Raw genomic sequence first — 21,506 nt, forward strand, 5'->3', positions numbered from 1 at the left:
CCACCACTGTTCCCTTTTCAGTGTTCCACACTTCTCGTTTCCATGCCATGGCTGCTGCTATTGGGCAGCCTGTCTTCATGCAAATCCAGGATTGCAATGTGGCACTACAACACCTCCAATAGGGGCTGTGCCATGGCATTCTTACATTGTTATTATAAAGAATGAAACAGTTTACCATGATAATGTATTCTGTATGTGCTTACTTTGATGCTTACTTTTGCTTTATGATATTGGTACAGTGATACCTCGGTTAATGAACTTAATCCGTTCCAGAAGTCTGTTCTTAAACCAAAACCATTCATAAACCGAGGTGCACTTTCCCTAATGAGGCCTCCTGCCGCCGGTGCCCTTCCACTGTTCAGATTCCATTTTTAGACCGAGGTGAAGTTCTCAAACCGGGACACTATTTCCGGTTTTGCGGAGTTTGTAAACCGAATTGTTCTTAAATCGGACTGTTCTTAAACCCAGGTACCACTGTATTAGCATAAGTGTATGTATACTTATGCCTGATTGGCCAAAGTGCAACCAACTATTTTAATAAAATATTATTTTAAAAGTGTCTTATGCTGCAGATTGGGAAAAGGACAGGTGCCAGGTCTAAGATCATTAACTAGTCTAGGGAAAGAAGTGGAATCCAGAGAGGTGCTGTGGGTTTTGTGTCTTGTGTTGTCTGGAATTTTTTTTTAAGGATTCTGAACAAAAGACAAGGTAGTGAAATGCTTCCTTCTGTGGGTTTCCATTGGATTCTTTTCATTCGTGAATAAGGATCCTTATGTTCCTTGGATTTATTAATCTGCTTTCAGGGAGCTATCTTCTTTCTAGTCAGCAAGAGCACTAAAGAAATACATTTTTTAAACCACCCGACTGCTTCTTAACGGATTAGAGACCTGGTGGCTGTGCCACAATATCCAAAGCCCTAGGGATTCATTTTCCTGTACTGAGAAGGGCTGTGGCCTTATTTGACTTAAAAGCAACCAAGATCACATACATGAATGGGAATCCATAACGCCTACACAAAAATAGAACCCAGAGTCTGCTTTCCATTCAGTGCCAAGACCTCTTGGTAGGAGGTGTCCAGTTTCTGTTTACCTGTTAATACACGGCCTTTTGGATTCCCTTTCTTCAGGTCAGCACCCTGAAATGAGAGGAATAATTTTGCAGCTCAGTGTTGTGCCTCACCAAGAAACAAAGCATTCAGCCTTTATGTTTCATTATTCTGCATAGTCCTTGTTTAGTCAAACATAACAAAGCAGGTACAGAAGCTGGCAAAGATGGAGTGTTGCACACCAGCCAGAAGCCAAAATAACTCATCCAGAGCCAGCAAATTGATCTCTGGGCTAGAGGTCCTCGTCTCCTGACACATGCTGAAAGCAAAACCAATAAAATGGACAGTCCTACTGCTTGCAGGCCACTTCCTCCCAGGGATGCCAACTTGAATTACCGTAATTTTTGCACCATAACACTCACTTTTTTCCTCCTAGAAAGTAAGGGGAAATATCTGTGCGTGTTATGGAGCGAATGCCTGCGGGTGGCAGGGGGGATCTGCTGCAGTCGTGAGCAGAGGATCCATGGTTCCCTTTCCTTCCCTCCTCTGTGGTTACAAAGCATGGATCCACATGGATCCTCAGGATTTTTGCATTGGGCTACTCCAAACTCACTGTCAGATCACATGTCTGTGGCCACAGCATGAACCACAAAAATCATATATCCACTATTTCGTTTAGAATATTTTTTTTCTTGTTTTCCTCCTCTAAAAACTATGTGCGTGTTATGGTCTGGTGCATGTTATAGAGAGAAAAATACGGTAAATACTGGTGTGTGTGTGTGGGGGGGGTGTTAGCCCTGCCCCATATGCATGCACACCATTTTAATGGCAATGGTATTTTACTGGGTGTGTGTGTGTGTGTGAAGGGAGCCGAACCCCTAGGAGTTGGTGCCTATGCTTCCTCCCAAGGTTCCCATTGCTTCCACCTCATTGGTCAGTTCTTCCCTGTAAATGAGGTTTCATGGCTGCCATCCCTAACCTGTTATATCTCTGTTATATCTCTCCACTCCTAGCCATGAGGGGTTGCAGAACTAGGGAACAGCAGTCTGACTACTTTCAACTGGAAATTTTAGCTGTGGCAAATAACCGCTACAACCTTTGATGAAAACCTTTCATACCAGGAGAATAAATGTTATTTTTAGCTGCTTTATACAAAACAGAGGATATAATAATTCGCTACAAACTCTTGTCTGGTTGTTGCAACAGAAGTTTCTTCAAGTTTACTTAGCATTCTTTAACTTTGTTTCCCCCTCAAAAAAATCCACTTGACACATTGTTTTGTGTCTAATCGAAGCAGAAATGACGGGGAGGGCAAATGTACTGGTGGGAGCTGTAGTTTGCTTGCTAATTTATATTTAAAGTGTCATAGCCTTGTATATGGCAGCCCAACACATTGTAGAGTTCCCCTGAATCACAGGCTGTGCTGTCACTGTGCCACAGAGGAACTGACAGACTGATCGCACTGGACCTGTTATCTGGGCAACAGGTTACTAAGAGGGCTACAAAAGCTGGCTTTTAAAGCCCTGACACCATTGTGTGCACAGGTATTCAGGCAGTAGCTAATTAATATCTTCGCAATGGCAAAAAGGTCACTGCAGTTTTAGAAAGCACATCAGCTGGCACACAGACAGCAGGTACAGTATGAGCAAAATGCCTGCAAACCTTACAAGGCCCACTTCCATATTTCTATATGTTCATCAACAAAGTTCTAGCAAATTCAGTGGGGAATTTCATATGTGATGCTAAAATGTGTATTTGATCTCTCATGTTTTTGTGTGTCACATATGAACGCTGTTAATGTGAGAGAAAATTCAAGATGTGTCAAATGTACAGTGTAATCAAAGTAGACTTTATGTAGACCCTGGAGAACTACAGCCCATCAGTGTAGACTGTAGGCAATACTGAGCTAGACAGAGCAATGGTCCGATCCATTATAAGGCAGCTTACGACTACAATGAACGCCTGGTTTTGGAGGAGGGTACGGGTTCTGGGAGACTCCAATGACAGCGTGTCATTCAACTGCTGCTCAGGCTTGGCCTGTCCATACTATCTGGTTCCTGCTCCTCCTCTCCCATTATTTCCCAACTTCTTTCTTTCTTTCTTTCTTTCTTTCTTTCTTTCTTTCTTTCTTCCTTCCTTCCTTCCTTCCTTCCTTCCTTCCTTCCTTCCTTCCTTCCTTCCTTCCTTCCTTCCTTCTTCTTCTTCGTTATGCCCAGTGGCAAACCAGTCCTATAGATCTATACTATCTGCCCCTTCCTCCTCTCTGGAAGGCTCCTGGGGAGGCTGTCTCCACCACTCCTCTTTGTCTGTCCAGTCCCTGACACTTCCCCTATCAGTGAAGAGCCCTCCCCTTCAGAGAAGGCATCTGGGAATAAATCTTGTTAGTGTTCCAGCTCAGCTGACTACATCTCCATCTCCAAGGCGGTGGCGGCGACAGCACCAATGTGAGCAAACCATGCCTGCCCAGCCTCTATGGAGGAGAAGGACCCAGTTGCTTGCCCAGTCCTGATGTAACCTGTGCGAATATCTATGCCTGTCCTACTCTATGCCTGGCATGTATAGGGCACATGACAAATGGTGAACCAGGGTCTTAGCTAAGCCTGGCCATATATCACAGTGCTTAGTTGTGCTTTAGCTGTTTGTAACCTGCAGACCCATGTTGGAATGCTGTACTGATTTAATCAATAGAGCTTTAAAATTTTCCTGTTATGGTAATGGTTCAAGTTCTGAGTTTGAGGAACTCGGAAGAATAACAAGATACAAGAAATCATTATCTATGGGGATATTGATTGCAAAAATGTGAAAACTGCGTACAAAGGTGTGTTTTTTGGGGAGAAATCTGTACTAAAATGCTGATGAATTTTAATGAGGGTTATTTTCAAATCACAAATTGGTATAGAAATGTAGAGAACTGAATTTAAGATTTTTTAAAATGAGAAATTTAGAGAACCAAAGTGTTATTGGTCTGTTTCCAGTGTTTTGGTTCCCTCACAAAGTACTTGCTCCATTTTTTCAGTCCTAAAGTAGTACTGATTGTGGTACAGACCTAGATGTTCTGGCAGGCAAAGCCATAAGCTTCTGATACTATTTAAAGTGATAACATGTACTGTACTACAATGAAGTATAATGCAAATAGACACATTTCTAAAATCTCCTGATTGGGCTATAGGGTAATCTAAAAAATAATATTTTTTTAAATAAATCAGCAGCTGTTTAACAATAATTTAACTGCTGTTGAATAATTAGGTAGCAAGTAAGTACAGAAATAGGTTAAGGAAGCTAACAGTAATGAGACATAAGGAACAAGGTAGTAATACAATAAGGAATAAGGCAGTAATACAAAGCAGCGCTTGCATGCATTGTGTGCCAAATGTTTCTGTGTAATTTCCTGCCACATCTGTTGCTACTGTACTCTTATTTCCCCCTCCCACTCAATTCTGCTTTGCAACATCCCCTGTTAATCCAGTCATACCCACACACCTCTGAACCACTAATACATTTCAGGTCTGACCTGCTCCAAGAACAGCAGTTGTTAGCATTTGAAGATGCATATTGATTACTGTTTCAAATAACTGAGAATGTTGGGTTCCAAAAACAATTGGAATTAAGTCTCCCCCCCCCCCCATCATGAACTGGGCATTTATTGTGGAATAGCAACACTTTGTTCACTCAATTTTTACTGGGAATCTGCACAACACCATGAACAAGACATCCTCCTCTTATGCTGTATTTCCCTGTTCAGCTTCACTTTTTCCTCACAGTTCAGACTGTGTAAAATTCAGTGTAATAGTAACACACGTAGAGATGGCATATTGTGCTCTATGATGGCTAGTAATAACTTTTCAACTTCTACAAGATGACTCTATAGCCCCTGTATAGATGACTCGAGCCTCTCTGTGATTTGGTTCTCCTTTCTGGGAATCAGTTCTATCACATCTTGTAGAAGTTGAGACACATTTGCCAGGTCAATTCAAATACTATGTTATGGCCTGCAGGTGGAGGTTAAGAATTTAAGTAAAGCCCTGCTGGATCAGGCCAAAGGCATCTTGATCCAATAGCCAGTGCTGTAGTGGTAATTTATGAAATGCAGGAGCCCTTATAGCCACACCCTCAGAGTCCCATGCCATAGCACAAAGAACAGTCAAAATAGATTAAAGATCAGCAGCACAATAGCAGAATTCCCACTTTATTAGTATCAGGTGACAAAAATAGATTACTGAACTAGCAAAGCATGATGTGGTGGTTACTACATTGGACTTTTAGCCATGACATCCATTGGTTTATCTACCTTAGTCTACACTAGACTCCTGTTTAAGACAGGGGTCCAAAGGCCCATCATAGATATGACACCATTCATGAAATCACCAATTGCATGGATACCACCCCACCAAAGTAAATGGGGGGGGGGGCTCCCCACCTCCACAGTCTGCATTCTATCTTTAGCAGAGGGGAAAAATGGGGGAACTTAACTGTTTGCCTCCTGTTGTGCTCCTAATCCTGACCCCAGTCCAGAGGATTCACACAGCTGTTAATTGTGTGAATAGTGTCATGTCTAGTTGGGCTCCTTATTTGGAGATTGAACCTGCACTCTTTCTGCCTGCAAAGCCATGTGCTCCACCACTTAGCTACTGCTCTTCCCTTAACTTTTTGGCAAACTTCCATGACCCCAATTCATAACTGGGAATCATATCAGTAACCAGAAGCCTTTTGACTTTTTTATTAGCTTAATGGTCCTTGTTTGAATACTAAGTCACTAAGAATCGAGGATGCCTCCCTCTCCCACCCAGCAAGGAAACTAAAGGGACCAGCAACCATCTTCTGGACAGACGGGGTCCCAGCAACGGCACAGAGCATTTCCTCATTCCACTTCAATTACCGACTGCAAACTGCCCGCCCACTGCGAGGCTTTCTAGCCCCTCATTGCTGACTCCTCCTGACCCTGCCAGAGCATGGGGTCAGCAGCACATTTCTGTGAGTGCAAGGAGAGATGATTTAATCTTTTCATCCACTTTTTCCCATTTATCAGGAGGAATAAATCACTTTCCTTTGCCTGCCAAGCTCATGGGCCGGTGGAAGATGGAGTCAGGCAGAACCCGCCTCCTTTGAAAATAGCTTCCTGGTGTTTGCTTCTGCCTTTGGCACGGGAGTTGCTGGCTTCTGCTGTTTCCTTGAATGTGCTGATTAACACCTCAGTACAACAATAAACAGAACCCCTAAATACAAAAGTAAATCATTTAATTTCCCCCCAAAGGTAAATGACTAACCTATACTAGGTATTCCCTGAGGGTACCACGGTCTACTACTCGAATTCATGCTTGTGGCACATGGACCCAAAATGGAAATAAAAGAATCATAGAATAGAATCCTAGAGTTGGAAGAGACCACAAGGGCCATCAAGTCCAACCCCCTGCCAAGCAGGAAACACCATCAGAGCACTCCTGACATATGGCTGTCAAGCCTCTGCTTAAAGACCTCCAAAGGAGGAGACTCCACCACACTCCTTGGCAGCAAATCCACTGTCGAACAGCTCTTACTGTCAGGAAGTTCTTCCTAATGTTTAGGTGGAATCTTCTTTCTTGTAGTTTGGATCCATTGCTCCGTGTCCGCTTCTCTGGAGCAGCAGAAAACAACCTTTCTCCCTCCTCTATGTGACATCCTTTTATATATTTGAACATGGCTATCATATCACCCCTTAACCTCCTCTTCTCCAGGCTAAACATGCCCAGCTCCCTTAGCCATTCCTCATAAGGCAGCGTTTCCAGGCCTTTGACCATTTTGGTTGCCCTCCTCTGGACACGTTCCAGTTTGTCAATGTCCTTCTTGAATTGTGGTGCCCAGAACTGGACACAGTACTCCAGGTGAGGTCTGACCAGAGCAGAATACAGTGGCACTATTACTTCCCTTGATCTAGATGCTATGCTCCTATTGATGCAGCGCAGAATTGCATTGGCTTTTTTAGCTGCCACGTCACACTGTTGGCTCATGTCAAGTTTGTGGTCAACCAAGACTCCTAGATCCTTTTCACATGTACTGCTCTCAAGCCAGGTGTCACCCATCTTGTATTTGTGCCTCTCATTTTTTTTGCCCAAGTGCAATACTTTACATTTCTCCCTGTTAAAATTCATCTTGTTTGCTTTTGCCCAGTTCTCTAATCTGTCAAGGTCGTTTTGAAGTGTGATCCTGTCCTCTGGGGTGTTAGCCACCCCTCCCAGTTTGGTGTCATCTGCAAATTTGATCAGGATGCCCTTGAGTCCATCATCCAAGTCGTTGATAAAGATGTTGAATAAGACCGGGCCCAAGACAGAACCCTGTGGCACCCCACTAGTCACTCTTCTCCAGGATGAAGAGGAACCATTGATGAGCACCCTTTGGGTTCGGTCAGCCAGCCAGTTACAAATCCACTGAGTGGTAGCATAGTCAAGACCGCATTTTACCAGCTTCTTTACAAGAATATCATGGGGCACCTTGTCAAATGCCTCAAAAGCATTGAGTCTAATTGGCTGCAAGGTACCTGACGGTCTTGATGTCCATGCCTGGTTTAATTCAGATTGTAGGGAACAGATTATTTATTTTGAAAAAGATGTATTAGATTGATGTCTCAGAAAAACCACACAAAGCAAACAATATTGTTCCTGTAGTCAGCTATCTTAGAATAATGTCTCTGCTACTAGTTTTACGTTTTAAAGTTTTGTTTCTTGTTATTAGATTTTTTTTAAAAAAAATCTATTTGTACAATCTTTTATATCCTGATTGTTTATCCTAATTAACCTTGGATTTCTTTTGTGTAAGAATGGCAGAACAGACATATTCTAATAACTAAATAGTGCATAGATAACAACATGTTGTTGTTGTTTAGTCATTTAGTCGTGTCCAACTCTTCGTGACCCCATGGACCAGAGCACGCCAGGCCCTCCTGTCTTCCACTGCCTCCCGCAGTTTGGTCAGACTCATGCTGGTAGCTTCAAGAACACTATCCAACCATCTTGTCCTCTGTCATCCCCTTCTCCTTGTGCCCTCCATCTTTCCCAACATCAGGGTCTTTTCCAGGGAGTCTTCTCTTCTCTTCTCTTCTCTTCTCTTCTCTTCTCTTCTCTTCTCTTCTCTCTCTTCTCTTCTCTTCTCATGAGGTGGCCAAAGTATTGGAGCCTCAGCTCAGGAAGTATGTCCCAAGCATTTTGTTAATAGCAACAGCTATTTGATGCATATAATGAATTTGTCTAACCTTTTTATTGAACTCTACTGCAGTAATACCTAAGCATTTATACAAAGCTTCACCGTGCTCAAAGCACTTCACATACATTATCTCAATGATCCTTAGTGTTCTGTGAGGAGATAATTTTATTTCCCTCTACCACACACCCAAAGCTTTTTGAATTGAAAAACCCAAACCCTTTTACCTTTTCATCGAATAAGGGGAATTTTGTTGCCTTGTGTTTTGTGAAACAGCCTTTGAAATAAAGTACGTGTTTTAAAATAAAGGACACCTGCCATCTGTAGTGCAAAAGATGTGCAAAGGGAATAAATTACCACTTTTCTAATCTGCTGGTGTTGTACACCAATTCTGTCCTGTCCTGTTGTTCTGAATCTCTCTTTACTTACTTACTCAGCATAACACACTTGGCTGTTCTGAAAGCACAGCACTTTTGGAAATTTGGGTATTTGAAGATTTGGATTATGAAAGCAAGTGCTTTTTTCTGAGGGGTCACAGGGGTATGCATACCCCTAAACATTTTGTGAATCTAACGGGAGAAGAAACTAATTTTTTTTATTTTTTTTATTTCTTCTTTAGCACGGTGAATCGTCAGTTCTGTTGCTACCCCCGATGGCGGCCTCATTTGCTGTCACAGTGTTTCCTGAGTCTCAGATGGAAGCAGGCGTTTAATGTGTGAAGTAGGAGTTGGAATCTAGCACAGTGATTGGTATTTATTTGTTTGTTTGTTTTTCCTGATTTGAACTATAAAATGTTGATTTTCTTGAGTTAAAATGAGAGTACCCTTAAACATTTTTTTAAGGAAAAAAGCACTCCAAAACAAAACACAAAACAAAACAAAAACATGGGTTTTATTCCCCTCAAATCTGGCTGTACATAGTGCACAGCAAAAGATGAGCACTATGTTCTTCTTACTCTACATATATTGCTAAGAAAGAGAAGACTTGCAGTGCAATCCTGTCTACTCAGAAGTATGCCCAACTGAGTTTAATGGGATTTACTTCCAGGTAAGTGTGTGTATAAGATTTTGACATGCTTTAGAAGTCCTAGCTCATGCATAGTTTGCATCCATGGTGGTACAAATCTATTGGGAGAGTTGGATAGGCTTAACTAAAGCTTAAAACCATAGTAATCTTGTGGTACTCTGCTCCCTGAACAGCCAACACAGATGTTGCTTATCTAAGGCCCACTCCAGAATGAATGGTCATTGACAATTAAACTAAGTACTGGTAAGTGGATTTGCCTTGTGAAGATATTGCTGGTGGAAATCAGAATTGGCATTTGTTTCCCCTGTGAAAAGTGTTGTGCAGTAAGTGTTGGATTAATGGCCAGATGGAATTAACCTGCAGCGAATTACCCTTTCTCCAAAATCTGTGTAAGAATAGAGTTTCAGAAAATGATGGCAGGCTTAGCATGGCTGCTATTGAGTCAGTGTGTTTGGCTGTTAAGCAGAAGGTTGGTGGTTTGAGCCCACTGAGGGACAGCGGTGGGCAAGAGATAAAAAGAAACTTGGAAATATGGGACAGGTTAGGATTATCATTTTGGGGTAGGCTCTCCACAGTAAAAATGAATGTGTTGCCTAAAATACTTTTCTTATTCTAAGCCATCCCAGTAGTGGACAGTGCAAGACATTTTAAGACCTGGCAGAAAGATATAACAAGATTCATTTGGCAAGGCAAGAGGCCAAGAATAAGTTATAAACTTTTGACAGACAGTAGAGAAAGAGGAGGCTTTGCACTGCCAAATCTTGAGTTGTATTATGAAGCCGCATGCCTTTCTTGGATCAAGGAATGGCTAGTATTGAAAAATACTGATATTAGATCTAGAGGGCTTTAATAATCATTTTGGCTGGCATGCTTACTTATGCTACGACAAGGTGAGAGCCCACAGAGACTTTACAAATCATGTAATAAGATCTCTGTACTCTGTCTGGATAAAAAACAAGGGTATCCTGGAACAAAAGGTAGTTGTTACCAACAGAAGCCATGACTGTAAAAAAAGGTCAACATGATGAATGATTGGGTTACATATAAAGAAATTCTTTGTGAAGAAGGCAACCAATTAAAACTCAAAATTTTTGAAGGAATAAAAAGTAGAGTCAACAATGGGTTACAGTACCATCAAATGCACGACTTATTCAAACAAGACAAACCAAGAGGCTTTAACAAAGAACTACCAAAGTTCAAAAGAGAATTGATATATAACGATGAGAAAACATTGTCCAAAATGTATAAAATCTTATTAGAATGGTCAGTGAAGGACAAGGAGGTAAAATCAGCCATAGTAAACTGGGCAAGAGATTTAGGTCATAACATACAACTCTCAGAATGGCAAAAATTGTGGAGGGAAGATCTTAAGTTCACAGCATGTTATTCAGTTAAGGAAAACTACATGAAGGTATTCTATCGCTGGTATATAACACCCGAGGAAATTAGCGATAATGTATAAAAATAATTCAGACCAATGTTGGAAATGTAAGGAGGTGGTGGGATGTACCATGTCTGGTGGACCTGTATAAGAATGAGAGAATTTTGGGATTCAGTCTATAATGAGTTGAAAAAGATGTTCAAAATTTCATTTCCCAAAAAACCCTGAGGCATTTCTTTTAGGGATTATCAGGAGGGAGACTCCAAGAAAGTTAAAGAAATTATTTATGTACGCTACCACAGAATTACACAGAATTGGAAAAGTGAGACGATACCATCAAAAAAAGATTGGCTGATTTAACTTATGGAATATGCTGAGATGGATAAACTGACAGGACAGATAAGGGATCAAGTGAATTTTTTAATTTTTTTAAAAAATAATATTTATTAGAGTTTTGAATAATACAAAAAACAAAAAGGAAAAAAAGAGGGGGGAAATTAATCCTTTACAATCCCATTTTCAATAACTTTTTTCCGCGACTTCCCCTCACCTCCCCTTCTTGTATTCCAAGTCCAAATATTTCTCCAACAAGTTCTTATCCCTAATTTTTTAACCTTAATTTGTTATTATATTTATTTATATTAAATTTTTAACCTTAATTCATTATTATATTTAGTTCAATTTATATATCAACTTTTAACTTGTATACCTCAATCATTTGTAAAAAACTTTTTCTAAGGTCGGCCCTGTTTCCCTTCTACGAATTCCCCATTCTTATACTAATAGCAACACAGAATTAAACACAAAATAGAAAAAATCACGCCCCCTTTGGATTTCCAAACCCCACCCTCCCTTCCCTGGTTTCAATCCCAAAACCATAATCCGTTAGTCCATCTATTATCAGCCTGGCAACCTCACGTCCAAGGCCCTTAAATCTCTCTCAGTCCCTTTCTGCCGGCTTCTTTGAAAGTCCCTTGTATTTAACACCCAGTCTCGGAGGGGCACTCTCTCTATAATATCCATGTTCCTTCCAGCCGGGCCTCCTTGTTTAAAGGTGGAGCTCAAATCCTGTTTCTTAGATCCAAATGTCCCAAGAGCTCCAGCTTCCACCTTGATCAAATTAATAGTCCATAGATCTTCAGATCCCCACAAAAGAAGGTCTTTCCATTCCTCATTTCTAAGTTCAAACCAAGTTTTCCTCTTCCAATCCTTATTTTCTTTTATATCCATCTTGACAGGCCTCCGGCTCTCATTTGCCTTCTGTAGCATTGCAGCCCCTCCTTTCTGCTCCTCCTGTTCAGCGTATATCTCTTCCTCCTCTTCCTCCTCTTCCTCAGTTTTCTCTAGTTTCTTTTCTTGTCCAGCTGCCTGGATTTTGTACATCAAGCTCAGTAGATACATTTGCTGTTGACTTCAAATTTGTAGCACTTGTAGACAAAACATGACCTTGCTTGTACATCTTTCGCAACTTTCCCATGAGAAAAGCAACCTCATCCAAGTCAGCCAGTATTTTCCGACCTATTTCCATTCTTGTAATGTCCCTGAACCCCCTCTAGAGGGATTCTGGTTATTTAGTATTCCTTTCACTTCCAATCCAAAAGTCAAGTTAATTTGTTTCAGTCCTTCTTTATTTTCAACAACTTGTAACAATATAACCGGCTAAACCAAAGCTTTCTATTTTTTCCGACTTTGACAGCTAATTTGACAGCTGTCAAAATCTTCTGTATCTCCTCAGCAGGCTCCTCTCGCGGATCACTCCCGGTCCCGGGAAGGGTGGCAGTTGATCAGAAAATAAGCTCTTATCCTCCAGCACAGTAACTTATACTTTTAAATCCGTGGAATTAATAACTTTTATCCAAAAAAGAAAAAAAGACTCTTCTCTCGACCTTATCTGTCAAATCCTTGCTTTGAAATGTTTACAATGGGGGGGGGGGGGGGAGACGGACTTCCTCTTTGCACCTCCCCCGCTCGTGCCGAATCCACAAAAAAGGAAATTTTTAAATCCAGTTTCCAAATTACTCACGGGTTGTTGTTCTTAATTTTTAGTCCAAATTTTCAAAGGAAGAAGTCAGCGCTCTCCAACGAATGGCATGCGGCTTCTCTCGGCAGGGGAAGCAGTAGACTCACAGCACTGCGCCGCTCCCCGTCCCCCGTTCCGTAGCCTTTAAAAAGGCTCCTTCGCGGGTCGGGAGGGCGCTAACGGTGCCCGCCGAGTCACCAGGTCCACGAGCATCCTCGCCCGTGGTTTTTGAGGGTCCTCGCGTCACCGGCGCGGCAGAACCCGACCCCTGTCGAGCAGACTCCCTCCGGAGCTCGGAGGGAATCCGCCATTCGGCGATGGCGCCAACCCGGAAGTCAAGTGAATTTTTTTTTTAGTAAAGATTGGAATATATTTAAACAATACCTGAAAGACCACTACAGAGAATTAAATTTTTTGACTGGTTTAGATTAACTCTTGTAATGAGAAACATCAAAAAGTAGCGAAAAATTGGTTACCAATAAACTAGATTTATTATGAAATGCATTCAACCAAGAACTCTAAAGGACCCAAGCAGCAATCTAAGCTGCTGTCATCTTGGAAATTTTGGTGGTGTGCAACAATAAAAATTTTTTTTGTCCAAGTGGTGTGAAATTTCAAGGGTTCTAGGTCAGGATTCATGTTTCCTTTTGGAAATGAGGCATGGCAGAGACTGTGGTGTCTTTAGGATTTATGGTTTATTTACACATATATACAACCTGAGCCTGCGCTGGAGGGGCTCACAGCATTAATACCACAAAAGGGTCTTGTTTCTCCCATAGATGTAGCCTTGGATTCCAGCAGAAAGTAGTCATGACACTCTCTGCCTTTCCAGACGGCAGCTGTCCTTCCAGCTTCTGGCTCACATAACAGCTACTCCCACTGTCCAACTCAGGTTTTGTCCTTCTAAATATTTAAGAGTTGAAGGAGGGGCCCACCCATTTGTCATCTGGCACAGAGCCCCCTTCCCTTTGTTCTTTTAATGGCTCATCACCCAGGCAATTACCTCATCAGGAAGAAGCAAACACGTAACACTATACATTCTTGTTGCATGTTCCAATATGTGTACAAATGTCTCCATCTGTGTCCTGTTCTGGCCTGTTGACGCAAAATGTATTATATAATGGGGCCAAAGAAGCAGATTCACCAAAGGGAGGTGTCAACCTATGTGAAGCTTCAAAAGCTGCTTTATTTCCCCGGCGCTCTCTGAAATGGCTAAATGCACAAGAGAGTTGTGGTAGGGAGTTGGGCTGGGCTGCGACACATCAATGCCACCTAGGATGAGCAAATTTTACTTTAATAGCACTGTCAACATGTTGTCTGCTGGGAGGCTACTCAGCTGTAACTGCTGATAGAGATTCACATATTGCTGCACAGCCACTGCTCTCCTCTAACGTGAGTTAAGCTAATGGACACTGATGGGCTGCCATGGCTCTTAATGCTCATTGATGACCACATTAATATTTCTTAATGACACCATTTGGTTTTAATGTGTCTATTTTTTAATCCTGCGAATGAGTTTTGTGGCCAGCTCTAAGGGGAGAAGGAGAAAGGCATGGCTTCCCTAAGTCTGTGGGATAAAGGATGCTCAGTGATGCCACCTTCTACTTGCTAGGTATTATGTGTCAGGAGCTCATCCTACACTCGAGTAGGACCCTGGCAGAGACACTGGCATGTTCTCTCCCTCCTGGTCGATCGGGAGCTTCAAAAACCTTCTTCAGCCCAAACATCACAGCGACCAATGCCAACAGGCACCGGCAGACTTAGGGATCCGCAGAGTCTGCGCAGTTCATGTAACAGATCTCAGCAACTCAGCATTTTGGCTAATCAACTTTATTTACATATAAAAACACACGGAACACTGCAACATGGTTCCCTCTCTCTCTAGTATCAGACAGCAAAGAGAAAGGTCAAAGGGCAATAGTCCCACTTCACGGAACACAGTAACACAAACATCCTGTCTCCATCACTTCCCACTCTGTGGAGTCAAAACATACACCGTCATGTGATAGACAACAATCCCATGACTGCAATCACGGAGCAGGAGTTCTAACACTATGCTGTAAAGTGTGGGCCAATTCACCCTTGCATGTTCCTTACTCAATGAATACAGCATTAAGTCATGATCTCCAAATGTCTGGAAGAAAGCCACAAAACAGGATACCACCTCAACCAGATCTAAAGGAGAAACAAAGTTATTGTAAAAAAATGTTTTTCAAGTGCTCATCCATTCAATCAATCGCTCTGATGGAATCTGAGCCTGCATAGAACAACTTCAAAAATTTGTAAAGCTTTAATCAGGTAATTGGCACTCACTCCTTCCTCCTATTATAGGATGAGCATCTTCATGCTCAGTTCCTTCTAACTGCCTTCAGAACATTAGAGAGAGGCATTTTTATATTTATTTATTAAATTTGTATACCGCCCTATACCTGCAGGTCTCAGGGCGGTTCACAGGAAAAAACCCACAACATAAAAACACAAAATACACGATCAAGATAAAAGGGAAAACAACCCAATAACTCCCCCTACACATTTAAAAAGGGCATTGGATGTGAATCAGCCAAAGGCTGGTGCCTAAAGGTGTACAGTGAAGGTGCCAGGCATGAAGGAGAGAGGGGTGTATGAATGCGGATATGACCACTTGAAAAACACCAGTTACAAGTAAAAACATAAGAAGAGCCCTGCTGGATCAGGTCAGGTTATTTTCACTAATATATGCATTTAATGCACTAGTGCATGGATTTTGGTACACATTACGTGGGTGGAGAGCTGCCCTGCAAAATTCAGAAGTGTGCAAATTTCTAAGAATGGCTGCATTTCTGTTCCTATAGTTTGGGAAAGAGTAAATTAGGAAGGTTTGTCTTTAAAAGCAAGCTGCATCAAATTTCTCCTCCTACCCCAGCCCTAATCATAACAGAAGCAGATTGCTTCAAGACAGTTGTGACTCATTTGCTGTTCAGTGGCAAGGCTCCCTTAGCTGGAATGGCTTTGGCCACTGCCACAATTTCTTCCATGGGTGAAACTGTTGGGGAGATGTGTGTGAGGGACAAATAAAGTGAGCTACTCCTTCCCTACAGTAAGTCATCTCCAGAACATGTCTGATCCTGATCAAGGGCAAGCAGGGTGGAAAGGAAGGAACGTGGAAGACAGAGGAAAAATGCTTTCTAAGGACTCCAGCTACAGGAAAGTGGGTGTGGGAATTGACACAATAACTGGCAGGAACCCAAGACCGACAGATGACTGATTGGACTGAGATCTGTGAATGAAAACAGATAGCATTTGTTATACATTCCCCCCTCCCCTCCCCCCACCCTCAGCCTTGCAGTTAGCAGAGAACAAGCAGCACATGGCAAGACAGGATGGAGCACAGCTTCTCACACTCCTGGCACCTCTAGTGGCATATATGGTTGGTCAAGTGTCATTCCATAATGTGGTTGCATTGGCAGTGCTGTTCTAACAGCACACCACTAGGATTAAGCAACAATTAGTGAGAGTTAATCTCCAAAAAGGCCGCTACCTCCTCCACTCCCTGTTTTAAAGCACACTACAGCAGTAGTGGAGGGCAGCTTTAAAGTTTGTACAGACAGAAATCTACATGTATGTATTATTCTTTCACACACTTTCCCTTGAATATATTTACCAAGATGATATTGCTCTTATAAACACAAGGAAGGATGATATGGGCTAAACTACTTTGAAGAGAATAAAACCACAAAGGATCTCCCACAAAATCAGTTCTAGAGCTGGAAAGTGGTCTTGATAGGAAAGACAATTATGCAGATGACGGTAAAGACTGCTATCTATTTGGCACTATGAAGCCATCTCTTGCAGCCTCTGTTTTGTTTGTTTTGCCTCTTCTTCCAAAGCTTTGGAGCTCAAAATGGAAATGTGGCACCGGTCACTAAATTAGAGAAGAATATCAATTCAGTCACACGTTCTAAGTGCAAGATCTGGTGACCCGCAATACATGAGAAATGGGGAGGGGCACAGCCCGTACTTTGTATGCAATGAATCTTGGTCCCAGGCACAGTTCTCAGCTTCTCTAAACAAAAGGCTATCAGATTGCAGTTCCAGGAAAGACCCTGCCAGTCAGAGTAGACAACACAAGGCTAGATGGACCATTTGTCTGACTTGGTGCAATAAACGCTGAATGTGCCTTGCTAAATGTCGTCCTTGCCCTACGTGCCTCAAGCTTTGATTCCCTTCAATGAATGCTAGAACCCGGTCTTATAGCAGGCTATTTTGTTCTATTATTCAGTCCAATTTGTTGGATGCCACTGCTGGATTTTAATTTAGAGAGCTGGGGCACTTTTAGTGGTTGGAAGTCACAGGTTTGTATGTTAAAAGAAGAGGAGGAGGAGAAGCTTCCAGGTGCCTAATTTTACAGTGCCTAGCCAAAGAGGATTCTTCTGCCTTACTCACCTTCATATACATTTGCCAAACACCTCCCCCCCCAGTCTATTTTCTGCAATTTTGTCTTATTGGATTCTGTTTGTGCTCTATGTCTGAATAACGGTGAGCATCAGGAGAGTCCTGCTGGACCAGACCAAAGGCTGTCTATTCCAATATCCTCTTTATTTTATTTTGATATAACTAGGGGCTGCCCTGCTTGCTCACTCTGCTTGCCAATGGTACATCCTCACCAGCTCCTGCCAAAGCCACCTCTTCCCCCTCACTTTCCTCTCACTCCTTACCAAAGCCATCCCTCCCCCTGACACCTTGCCACCCACACTTTCTAAGTTGCCAACCGCCCTTCTCCTTGCAGCTCCACAACCCCTTTTCCCTTCACCAGAGGTGGGACACCTTTTCTGGCCTGAGGGTCAGATCTTTATCTCCCCCACCCCTGGTGGACCAAAGTTATCACCTAATGTCATGGCATGTCAAGTGGTGCTTCCCTTTGAAGTCCCAATTACTGTACTGAGACAGCAGAGCAAACAGTGGGGCTTTCAAACAGCCCTTTGTAAACAAAAAAAGGTTCGAAATTAAGAATTACATTTGCTTTTTGAGCCCCTCTTCTACTTGCTGTGTTAACTACAGAGGCTGGTTTTCACCAAAGAAGGGAGTATATGCTCTTCTTTTAAACTTACTTTCCCCTCCCATGTCTAAAACAATGTTTTACAGTGCAATCCCATGCATGTTTAATTGCTTTTAATTACTGCTTTTAAAATATAATTTTAGTTGTTTCTATTTTAGTTTTAAGCCACTTTGAGTTCCATCAATAAAAAGGCAGGGGACAGGGACAACAACAACGTTCTTTGGTGTTCAGAGGTGTATTGCTTTTAAACCTGGAAGTTTTGCTTAGCTATCCTGGCCAATAACTGCTTATTGACCTACCCCTATGAATTTCTCCTCATCCCCTTTTAAACCCTGTGCAAATTGGAAACACAAACAGCACCTGTAGAGGAGTTCCTTGATAAGTTCAGACCTCCCAAATATTAAGATCTGTCCAAGAAGCAAAACTCCGAAGGGCCAGTGAGATTTCTCTCTTGTAGGAGCTCTAACTACTGAAAGGAAATTACAAAGAGCTGTGCAAACAGAAGTAAAACTTCCCAAATCTCCTCCCTGTGGCTTTATTTCATAGGCAGCCTGAAGGCGTAGCTGATGCAGCGGCTTTGCAAATGTTTAAAGTACAGCTGACAGGACGGCCTGCCCGCCTTCTCAGGCCCCGGCCAGCCCTTTCACTGAAAAGCAGGTGGTCCCTTCAACATTCTTGGAAAGCCCATAGTAAAGGTATGTCTAGGAATGCTCTGCCTTAGCCTTCACCAGCCTAGTGCCCTCCATATGCTTGGAATGACAACTGCCACCACCTGTGGCCATTGGCCATGGTGGCTGAGGCTGATTGGAGCGGCCTGGTGAGAGTTCTACAAGCTCCTTGTACATCACTATGGAATATGCAGGCATGTGAAAATCTATGAGGTACTCAAGCAATATAACGACTTCCATGCAGATGTTTTGGAATGGTGATAGAGGACTTTTATTATCTTTGTAGCTTGCCTCCCACCTTTTCCTTGCCCAGCTCTCCTCCTGAACTATTGCTTTGTTCTTGCCCAGTCTCTGCCACACCAGATCCAGCTAAGGAAGACAACTCCAAGCAGAAGGTGAGAGAAGTGGCCTGCCATACAATACTAGGCCTGTAGAAACTGCACAAGTTTCTTCCTGCACTGGGGCTACAAAATCATAAAAACCCTTTTGTTGACTGAGTGTTGGCAACCGCAAACCTGATCTATTGATTCTCACCCGGCTTCCTATTGAACTTTCTGCTTCTTTTAGATATTTTAAACTGTCTTCTGGGCAGTCCTGAGGTTCTTCAGAAGCTTACTGGAGTTTCTCAATAAGCAGATCAGTAATGTATTTCTTTTATTTAAGAAAAAATATTAATAAAGAAAGGTGCAAGGTGGCTTACAACAAATTCAACAAACCAATAATTATAAAATCAACAGAACACAAAGGACTGAATGGAAACAAGCAAAAGAAAAAGGCAGTACTCAACAGCACAAAAGCAAAATAACAGCCTCAGCTGATCAGGTTTCACCTGTTGTCTGAAGGTTGTTCCTCAGTGTATAAGGAAAGGACAGAAAATTTGAAAACTGTTATCCTAGAATATGACAGTTCTGAATATCAGCAGCCAGTAATGACCACTGAAAGATCTCTAAGCTATACAGCTAAACTTAGAGTGCTTACTGTGTAGCTATACTGACACATGCCTGATCAAAAACTGGTGAACTTAAGTGAGTTCCTGATAGCATATTGTGACCTGCTACACAACACCTTGTAAGGTACCCTTACCTTTTTCATATCAAATAGAAGGGATCAGTAATGACATACTGTAAGCCTGTACTCTTAACATTTTGCTGATGTGCACATGCAACACCCACCCGCATGCTGTGAATTGCTCATTCTTCCATCCCTGACTGATGATTTCTAGGATTACACACCCTCCCCATTTGAGTATGCAGTTAAATGACCCTGTCTGGAAAACATCAAGTCGTGGAATCCCACGCAGATGGTTCAGTCCTCTGGATGACTCATCTCTAGCTGGGCTCTGAAATAGGACAGGGGACTCACACGGAAGGGAGGGGGAGAGGAAGGAGAAGCCTGCGGAGGCTGAGGCTCCCCTAGAGACCTCCTTCAATGGTTGAGTTAATCTAGCAAAACTGATCATCTGCCCCAATTCAAAGGCAGGTCACACAGTTATGGTTTCCTGGTGTTTACAGTCTCTGCTATCTGATGCTTCCCCCCACTGGGAACATGCTTGCTGAAGTTTTATCAGACCTTACTCACTGCCAAACTAATAATACCTAAGATGCTTGCTTTTAAAAGTGAAATTAAACTGATGTTCTCGTGACAGTATATAAGCAGAGGTTTTCATATTTATTTATTTATTTATTGAATTTATATACCGCCCTATACCCAGAGGTCTCAGGGCGGTTATGTTGACACATAATAAAGTAATTGAACAGAAATTCACATTTCTCCACTTCTCTGCATCCTTCAAACTTAAGAGTTCACCCAATATGCCTTATTTTACTGTTTCCTTTGCTGCCCTGCCACAATTCAGATTATTGTGAAGTTTGTTGCACAGCCACAGACTACATTATGAGATAACTGTGATCTATATGGAATTTCCTTTCTGCATGCAACAGATAAAGCCCAGCATGGGAGAAAGACACCATATTTTCTCTACTTTACTCTTTACCCAGTAAAGACTCTACTCCACAGGTCTGTTATAGTACGGGTCATAACAAACAGGACCCCAAATTCTAAGAGGGCCCCTTTGCAGAAGAAGAGAAATTTTTAAAACCCTTAGAATTTAATGCAACTGCTTCTCAAATAAGAAGCAGAAGAAAATGCTGCTTTTTGCTCTGAAGAACAAGAAATGGCAAGACTGGTAGTAGGAACTATAGTCTGACAAATTGCATTTCTAATACATTCTAGCATACAAAAGAATGTACAATAATTTATGAAAATACTGATTCCAATCATTATAAAATGCTTAATTATATTCAATGACATACGTCATAGTTTGGAAAAATAATAATAAATTAACTTTTCTTTGGGTTAGGATCCAAAGAGCTATATAATTAGTTTCATGCACCCAGTGGTGTGTCACTTTGATAAGTTGATCTAACTGTGGTTTCTCATGCAGCAAATTTTGAAATGATGGGGAGTTTTAATGTGGGCCTTCTTTTCAAAGCAAAATGTAAATTTACTAGGTGTGGACATGCCCTTAGGTGTGCCCCAAATAACTTTGATCTTTAGTCTTGACTTGATACTTTCACCACTTTTTGAGTTATGTTTTAGCCTTGCCAACAGTATCATCAGTATGTTCTGGACTATCATGTACTGCAGGAATGCTGTCCTGCAAATCCCATGGGTAGTTCTGGAAGGAGGTGGTGATGTGATACACTAGGAAGAAAATCCAGGAACTGTGAGTAAAAAGAAGAAATCCATAGTTTGGCAACTGCCACAAGCAAACAGGAAACTGTATCAGGCTTAGCTGAAATCCACCACACCTTTCTCTTTGCACTGGGCAAAGGGAGATAGGAACCACTCCTAAATTTCAGCCTGGCAAGACATTGCCGCATCAAACTAAGGGGGTATTAGTGTCACACTGTTTGGATTAATGATAATACAGATGTCTTTCTGTGGACATTCTTCTGCTCTTGCCTCAAATCTGGGAAGGACCAGAGTTCAGATGTAGACCCCATACTTTTCACGAAGAAGGTGCTAGTTAGTCCCCAGCATCTCCAGTTAAAAGACTCCTGGGTGGCAGGACTGGTTGGATAGCTATAACCAGTCAGACTACAAAATACTGGGCTCAATTATCTGAATCAATGTAAGGCAGTTTCCTCTGCTCTTCTGGA

General features: G+C 42.1%; 1 protein-coding gene across 3 annotated transcripts in view; it reads right to left on the reverse strand.

The window, feature by feature from the left end:
* Positions 1 to 21,506, reverse strand: part of PEBP4 (phosphatidylethanolamine binding protein 4) — a gene marked incomplete at its 5' end in the record, with an annotated part of 251,895 nt that overhangs the window by 36,067 nt on the left and 194,322 nt on the right. For all 3 annotated transcript variants that reach the window (XM_083480758.1, XM_083480757.1, XM_083480756.1), the window contains one exon: positions 1,090 to 1,135. In XM_083480758.1, the coding sequence (XP_083336884.1) occupies positions 1,090 to 1,135 (46 nt within the window). The remainder of the gene's footprint in view (positions 1 to 1,089; positions 1,136 to 21,506) is intronic.

Source organism: Podarcis liolepis (assembly GCF_965112155.1).
Source record: "Podarcis liolepis genome assembly, chromosome: 16".
NCBI lineage: Eukaryota > Metazoa > Chordata > Lepidosauria > Squamata > Lacertidae > Podarcis > Podarcis liolepis.